The sequence below is a fragment of the Nasonia vitripennis genome, assembly GCF_009193385.2.
Source record: "Nasonia vitripennis strain AsymCx chromosome 3 unlocalized genomic scaffold, Nvit_psr_1.1 chr3_random0005, whole genome shotgun sequence".
Taxonomy (NCBI): Eukaryota; Metazoa; Arthropoda; class Insecta; order Hymenoptera; family Pteromalidae; genus Nasonia; species Nasonia vitripennis.
This window is the reverse complement of record NW_022279624.1, coordinates 2807002-2815594: the sequence shown is the minus strand read 5'-3', so window position 1 is coordinate 2815594 and position 8593 is coordinate 2807002. Positions and strand designations below refer to the sequence as shown.

The 8593-nt window shown below is 32.6% G+C and overlaps 1 protein-coding gene across 3 annotated transcripts; it reads right to left on the bottom strand.

The window, feature by feature from the left end:
* Nucleotides 1-666: 666 nt before the first annotated feature.
* Nucleotides 667-3042, bottom strand: LOC116738656. 3 transcript variants are annotated; one of them, XM_032601811.1, is made up of 3 exons: nt 2881-3042; nt 2473-2752; nt 667-2389 (listed from the first exon to the last, which is right to left on the bottom strand). In XM_032601811.1, the coding sequence occupies exon 3, from the start codon at nt 2185-2187 to the stop codon at nt 667-669; it is 1521 nt and encodes a 506-aa protein (XP_032457702.1). In that variant the 5' UTR covers nt 2188-2389; nt 2473-2752; nt 2881-3042. The 3 variants fall into 3 exon arrangements, with proteins under 3 accessions (XP_032457702.1, XP_032457703.1, XP_032457701.1); XM_032601812.1 differs by having other exon boundaries at nt 2473-2746; XM_032601810.1 differs by having other exon boundaries at nt 2473-2735; nt 2881-3022.
* Between the last annotated feature and the right edge of the window lie 5551 nt (nt 3043-8593).

Sequence of the window (8593 nt, the reverse complement as noted above, 5' to 3'; positions counted from 1 at the left end):
CAGATCGACGAGCGATCAAATGTTTACCATAAGACAGTTGTTAGAGAAAAAGTGGGAATTTTGCGAAACCATACACCAACTAATTATAGATTTTAAAAAGGCGTACGATTCTATTAAGCGAAGCAAAATGTATCAAATTCTAGTACTTCTCGGTGTACCAAAAAAACTTGTGAGATTGATTCAAATATGTCTGAACGGAAACACGGGAAAGGTCCGAGTATGCGGTAATTTATCAGAACCCTTCACGATACACGATGATTTAAAATAAGGGGACGGGCTCTCTACGGTGCTGTTCAACTTAGCGTTAGAGTCTGTCGTTAGAAAAATGCAGGTTAGCCAGCTGGGCGCAACGCTTAATTGAACAACGCAGATACTAGACTACGCAGATGATTTGGATATACTGGGGGATTGTAGGGAAACAGTAGCAAGAAACACGGAAATCCTCATAAAAGCGGCGGAATATACAGGGTTAGAAGTGAGTGAATCAAAAACAAAGTACATGATTGTGGATAAGCTAGGCATCTGCAGGGGGGAGGAAGATCTCAGAGTTGGGAATTTTACTTTTGAAAAGGTTAGCGAATTCAGGTATCTGGGTACGACCATAAATGATAGAAACGAGATTAATGTCGAAATAAATAAGAGACTCCATTCGGGTAATGCTTGCTTCTACGCCGTGAGTAATTTACTTAAGTCGAGGCTGTTGTCTAAAAACGTTAAAATAAGAATATACAGGACAATAATACTGCCGGTGGTTCTGTACGGGTGCGAAACGTGGGCTCTCACTAAGCAGGCGGACAACCGTTTTAGGGTATTTGAAAATAAAGTCTTGCGAAAAATATACGGGCCGAAGAAAGATGAGGAAACCGGGGAATGGAGGAGACTACACAATGATGAGTTACACAATCTGTACGCGTCACCAAATATTAACAGAATAATAAAATCGCGCAGATTGGGATGGGCAGGGCACGTAGCGAGAATGGGAGACGACCGTACGGCAGCGCGTGTCATGAAGGGCAGGCCGATGGTAACGCGACCTGTAGGTAGACCTAGACGTAGATGGGAGGACAACGTAAATGCGGATCTAGTAGTAATAGGACGGGTGGGTGTCGATCGGAGAGGTGCATCTTGGGTGGGGTTGACACAAGATAGGGCAGCGTGGAAGCCTTGCGTAGATGAGGCGATGAACTTTCGAGTTCCAAATGCCATGTAAAAAAAAAAATCTCTTACAGCAGGTAAATAATAATTAAAGTAGAAATGTTCACACTTATAAATTATATTTTCTAAGAATGTTTCATTTCTATGAACTTGGATGATACAGCTTCCATTTGTGACAGGTGAGTAAATAAATAAGTCACAAATTGTCAATCCACTTACATACATTTGAACTTGACACTGCGTGTAGTATATTGCAGACTCTCTCAATTGTACGGTACCACCAAAAAAATACAAATAACTGACATTACACTTCTTGTTACTGTAATCTACTACAGGTTGATCAGTACACGTAAATGGACATTTGAATTCCACTATTTTTGTGATACAACCGTCTTCTATAACAACTCCATCAAGACTTGTACACAGCCATGGATTACTTTTACAAACAATTAACCTAATTTGTTTAACATCACAGTGAAATATCTGTTCATATTCCTTTTTAGCATCACATTCATGCTTGCTTCCATATTGAGTTGCCGGAGTAGATATTTTCTTAGGATAAAGCATACCCGAGATCAAAGATTCAACAGTTTTCTTTGCTCTTGTTTTTATACTGTGGGTGTTTTTACTTGCAGATACTCGAAGAACCCTAGCTGCAAACCAATTATCACATGTAGACTGTCCTAAGGTATCACAGCACAATTTAACAATTTCTTCTTCCATCATCACAATATGAGTTTCATAAAAATTCTGCAAGCTACTTTCCAGTACGTAGATATTTTTATATATTGGGTGCTCGTTACAAAATATAAAAAAATTGCATAAACAAGCTTCACAGTCTTCTCTTTTGAGATTCACTTCAACAGTTAGCAACATCGAACTGAGTAAATGTTTTATTGATAGCTTGTCTCGCTCATCTTGATTTCTTGAAGCAGCAATTAACACCAATTTTAGAGCACATGATTCTTTTAGTTCACATACATCTACAGCACATAGTTTCGTGTCTGATGGCTTTTGCGCAGGTGGGAACATTTCGTAAAAATATTTCCCTTTGGAATATTGTTCTTTACTAAATTGACGTACAGTTGGCTTCCCCCATTCTTGCTCATGATTCGTTTTTGACAAGCTTTCTTCGGTGTTGACATAGCGAATAAGAGCTGCGACATGCTTACACCTTTCACTTTTATTATACACAGTTGTAGGATACTCCTGTTACTTGACGAGCAGCATTGATCTGAAAAATAATAAAATTCAACTATTCAATAACATATATCTCTTGAAATAATTAAACTATATTTGAATTAAATGTAATATTACGGTTAAAGATGTTTTGTATGGTGCTTCCGATACACTAGCTTGCCTAATTATTTCAGCTTCAATTAGATAACTTTCACCATTCTTTCTGTATTCTTGAGCACATGTTTTGCATTGACTAGGTACTGTCCTTTCTTTTCGGTTAGAGGTTGAAAGGAAATGTGGTGTGAAACATTTTGGAAGCCAGTTCTTATGATGACGTTCATTGTAATGAGTTGTAAGTAGTTATTACATTTAAAAAAATAACTAAAACCATCTGCGTTGAACTGAAACAAAGCTTAAGCTGATATATATATATATATATATATATATATATATATATATATATATATACATACATACAGAGCAGGGTAACCTTAAATTGCAAAAATTTAATTGCCAAATTTAAAACGTTTTAGACAATATACTTACTTTATTTGAAAGTAAGATGAAAATATGGCCACAACTACATCATACAATGCATACGTAAACTTAACGCAAGTCCAATTATATTATATATTTTTAATTTTCTGTCGTTAATCCATCCGAAGCAGTAGACACAATCCCACGCTGTTTCTCATTTTAAAACAGTAGATGGCGAGACCTATCAGCCTCGGAGCGAATAGCTAACAATAAATACGTGTGCATTTTTTGACTTTATATATACTTTATATTTAAGAAAGAAGTGTTATACTACACAGTTGTCAGTTGACAGTTATAATCAATTTTAACTAATTGGTATTACGTACCTATCAGATGGCGCGCGTATAACTTTTGTTTACCACACTGGCTAATCCGCTAATACATGGGGGCATAGATAATCGAATCAGGTGGATACCTGAACGTAAAATTACAAACGGCACGTTATATTTTAATTGTGTTTATCGCTAGGTGCACATCTCTTTATCTCCACAAACCTTTTCAACAAATAAATTGTGAAAGAAAACTCCTGTGCATGCTTGAAGTAGGATATTGTCTAGTATCAAGGTAAGTATATTGTTGTATTATACATATAATTATTATAAGTCTAGTTTGTTTTATTTTTTTTAAATGTACAAAAGCAGATTGTGTGCCGTGCTAAAAAATTGAGGCCTTATAATATTTGTTATTATAATTATAGTAATATCGACAAATAATATTGTGAGGTTAGAATTGAAAAACATAATAATTATTTCTAAAAAATCGAAAGTTAATCCACTAAATCTTCTTTTTTTACATATTTAAAATGAATTGGCTACTTCAAACTTGTATAGAAATTTTCTGAGACATTCATCGAATAGATATGAAAAAAATGATGATTTTTCACTCGCAATCAGAAAAAATTCAAATCTTTTTTTCGAAAATTGAATGTTTATGCTCTAAACCTTGTTTTATTATATATTTACAATAAATTAGCCATTTCAAACTTGTATGGAAAATATCACAGACTTTCTTCAAATAGATATGGAAGAAATGTTAATTTTGTACCGCAGTGAGAAAAAATTAGTTTTTTTTCGAAAATTGAAATTAGGTGTTCTAAACCTTCTTTCTTTACATATTTACAATAAATCAATAATTTTAGACTTGTACAGAAATTTTCAGAGACTTTCATCAAAAAGATTTGCAAAAAATGATAATTTTGCACTAGCAGTCTGGAAAAATTGAAATTTTTTTCTCGAAAATTGAAATTTAATGCTCTTAACCTTCTTTCTTTACATATTTATAATAAATTAGACATTTTAAACTTATACAGAAAATATCAGACTTTTATCAAATAGATTTATCTACCATTAACTATTAATTTTTAGGCACGACCGCGACACGGAAGTGCCTTATAGTTTTGTCATCGAAAAATGTGTGAGATGCGATATCTCACGCAATTTTCGACCGATCGGGTTGAAATTTTGGGAGGAGTCTCCACTCGCACAAACCTAAAAACTAATTTTTTTTTATCCTGATCGTTTACGTTTTTTTTTAAATGCGGGCACAATTTGTTCAATTTTTGCGTGTTTTTTGATAACTCGAATTCTATGCATTCTACAAAAAAAGTTAAATAGAAAATTTGTAGATCTCGAAGAAATACAACTTTTTCCTATTAACACTTAAGCGTGAAAATGCTTTTAATTCTAGTTAACAGGCCAAAATCGATTTTTTTAAAGCAAAAAACCAGTATTTATCATACAACTTTGAGGCTATACATTTTACATGAAAACCTTAAGTATAAAAGTTGTAGATATTTTCAAAACACAACTTTTTACCGTGACAAAAATTTTTTAAAACGCTTATACATAAATAACAACCCTAGAAACGATTTTTGGTATAACTGAATAACAATTCGGTGTGACACGCCCAATTTGGCCCAAAAGCTATAATTGATTGCCCGACGCGAAGCGATGCAAGGCGGCAAGCGATGCGCGCTAGTTAAGAAAGAATGTTGTTTTTCTGAAATTCTAACCTCAAAAATGGATATATTTAAATAAAGGGGCAGTAAAATTTTTTGGTGCAATGCAGTACATGTTCACAACAAACGTCAATTTTTGATTTTCAACATTACTTTGCATATATCACCTACATTCTTTCATTTTGAATTCAAAATGTCTTATAAACATTATAAATTATAAATTAGGTAGTTCGTAGTAGTATGCTTTATTTCATCACATTATTCATACAATTTTTACAGGAATACTTTCGAAATAAATGGAAGATTCGATTTGAACAGAAAGTAAGCTACTTTTTTTAATTCTTAATTATCGCTCACAAATCTGTCGAAATAATCATTAAGATAATATTTCACTCCTGATACATAATTTGTTTTTTCAGGCTTTGGATCACCATCAAGTCGCCACCATATATTTTGGTAACTATGTGCATCCCAATCTTGGCAGCTTCGCGCGCCCCTCTGTTGGCAGCATTGCGCGCTCCTAGTTAACAGCTTTGCTCGCCCCTAATTTGGCAGCTTCGCGCGCCCCTAAGTTGGCAGCTTCGTGCGCCCATTTTAAAGTTTTGTGTTCTAAAATTTTAATAAATTTCAGTGTTTTTTATTATCTGCTATGGAAAAACAAAATAAAATATTTATTCTCACATATGATGAAATGTCGCAAATTATTTATAGATCTTGGTTGAAGGACACACATATTGATAAATTTCATAGCATGCTGTCTACTAATACTATTTTTGAACCACGTACTACGTTGTCCCTATATAAAAAAGTCACGACTGGATGAAGTGAAGCCAAGAATGCGTCAATATGATTCGCTCATGTAGTGCGCATGCGTCAAAAGTATCGTTAGAATTTTTTGATTTGTTTTTGATTTCTAAAATTGATTCTAATATTAAAAATGCAATATAATACTATAATACATATAAAATTATAATGTGTATTTATAATATTCTAGAGACATTATACTCTCGAGACTATTCTATTCTCGAGACATAACCTTAAAATTTTAAAAGGAAGTTGTCGACGAAACCGCGGGAATTTTGAAATTTATATGAGCGCGAAATGAATCATATATTGTAAAGTTTGATATATTTCCGTGATAGAAAACAAACATTAAAAATATCAATCAAGTATTTATATTTCATTTAATAAGTTAATGAAATTAGAGTCTACTACAGTGCGCGCAGCGCACTGCGCCAAGTCTAGTATCTCAAAAATATAATGCTTGATCCTAATTCGACACGTATCAAACCCATACCACGAAACGTTCCTCATGTCCAAATATTACATAGCTGTGATGACTTATGTAATAAATGTATTAATGGTCATTGGATTAGTTGTTACTATGATACCAAATCTATTTTTATATATGATTCTATGAATAAAAAGTATTTGCACGCGTGCAATTAAATATTTTTAAGAAAATTATTTCCATATTTGATCAACTTCCTATTTATTACCCTACAGTGCAAAATCAACCAAATTCGGATGATTGTGGTGTTTATGCAATAGCATTTGCAACGTCATTGATTTTCCAAAAAAATCCTGCTAAAATTACTTATGATTCACTCAAACTACGTAAACATCTTTATGAAATGTTTGAAAACAATCACATTACCCATTTTCCTGCAATTTATGACAATAACGAGCATATAAGTTCACAGTCTTTTTTGAAAAGACAAGCAAATAAAACTTCCTTATTAAAATCTCTTAACACAAATGCTGGTCAAGCACAGAGTACAGCTGTAGTACAAAATTACATGTTTCAGAACAAATATTGTACATTAACGAGTAAAGTTCGTCCTAATATATCCAATGATTGTTTTCATGTTATTGGGTTACCAAATAATGATAATGTATCTTGTATGCAAACTCATCTTTACAAAGCCTATTGCACTGCAAACCTATAAGACTGAGATTTAATGAAACTTTAGATTTAACAGGGATTAATGTTTTTTTCAAAAATTACATCAGAAAAAATATTGTTGATGTATGTGCTCTTAGAGCATATACTCATAAGCAGTATACCAACAGAGTGCAACAAGATGTGGCTGAATTTATTATGCATCTGTGTGATAAATCGATTATTTTACATAACCTATTAAATCAGAAATTGAATGCTGTTTTAAAATTTCCCGATTGTAATGAAACTAGTTTTTCAAATCCTACTCTCAACTATATATTACCTTTGGCACTTCCACAAAATGTGGATATATTAAGTTTACAGGACCTCATCAAGTGGCGCGGGAGCGCCACGAAGGCGAGTTTGAGAAGCAGACGACGCCGCGGCGCCCGTGACAGTATTTACTTCTATATTGGTCACTCAAATTTTCAATTAAGGAAATAAATTATTTATCATTCATATACCCAGCTAATTTTGATAAATGTTTATACTGGTATGCTGTATGATGTAGGGTAGCCGATGACGAGGTCTGGGTAGTTCGCGCCGTGGTTTTTGGTGTCTAGGCGTAGAAATAATTCGAGGGTGGTGTATATCAGAACAATCAGTGATCTCATGTTAGTGATAAAAATGTTACAAAAAAGCTTTGATCTAAAGGTGCTAAATATGCTTATATTTTATTTCTACGACGTCGAATATGAAATACTCAAAAAAATTTACTAAAAAGGATTAAAATCTCTAAAAAAATTAACTTTTAAAAAAGTAAAAAGTTAGGCAAGTTTGATATATTTCGCAACAAAATTACAGATTGAAAAGTACTAAGATCAATCAAACAAAGTCAAGTTTATTATATTTAATCGTGATGAAGGAAGGAACAACTCTCAAGATAATTACTACGTAACTTGTCATGCCCGTTTCATTGTACTTATGGTGTTTGTATGATGTTCCAATACATAAAAGGAAATTTTAGTTGTTCACCAATAAACAAAATTAAACGGGCATGGCAAGTTATGTAGTAATTATCTTGAGAGTTGTTCCTTCCTTCATCACGATTAAATATAATAAACTTGACTTTGTTTGATTGATCTTAGTACTTTTCAATCTGTAATTTTGTTGCGAAATATATCAAACTTGCCTAACTTTTTACTTTTTTAAAAGTTAATTTTTTTTTAGATTAATTATAATCTAGGAAGTTGGAATGATACAGACATTACTTGTAGCAATGGATGTCGACATAAAAAAATTGAAAAGACGGAATTAACTACTGATGATTGTTCAGCACAATCTCATAATTCAGAGAAACGAGGTTATTCGATTATATGTTATAGCAAATCTTTATTATGCAGATCAAAATTTTTAAAATTAAACATTTTATCCGTCCATTATCCGAAACTCCACACCATCAAACGATTTTTATAAAAATTAATTGATATTTATAAACAAATTGAAAAAATTGAAAGTGCTTTGAATAATATTGATATCGAGGTATTGAAAAATATCGCATTAAATGCTGAACAAGCATCAATATTTATTAATAGCACAAACGATGAAATTTGCTTGAATAAAACTGAAATAAAAAACAAATATAGCCAGGGAATAAAAGAGTACACAAAAATAGATATGGATCCACCTAGAATTCTTTGTGTTTCTTGCGAAAGACTTTGTTGTGAGCGCAGTATGGAATCTGTTGATAAATATTTGGATAAAATGAATTTAGTGGAAGAATTACTCGATATACATATTTCTGAAAAACAAAATTACTGGAAAAGATTAAAAGAATTGTACGATTCTCCAAATTTTAGTAATGGGTTCATTTGTAAATGCTG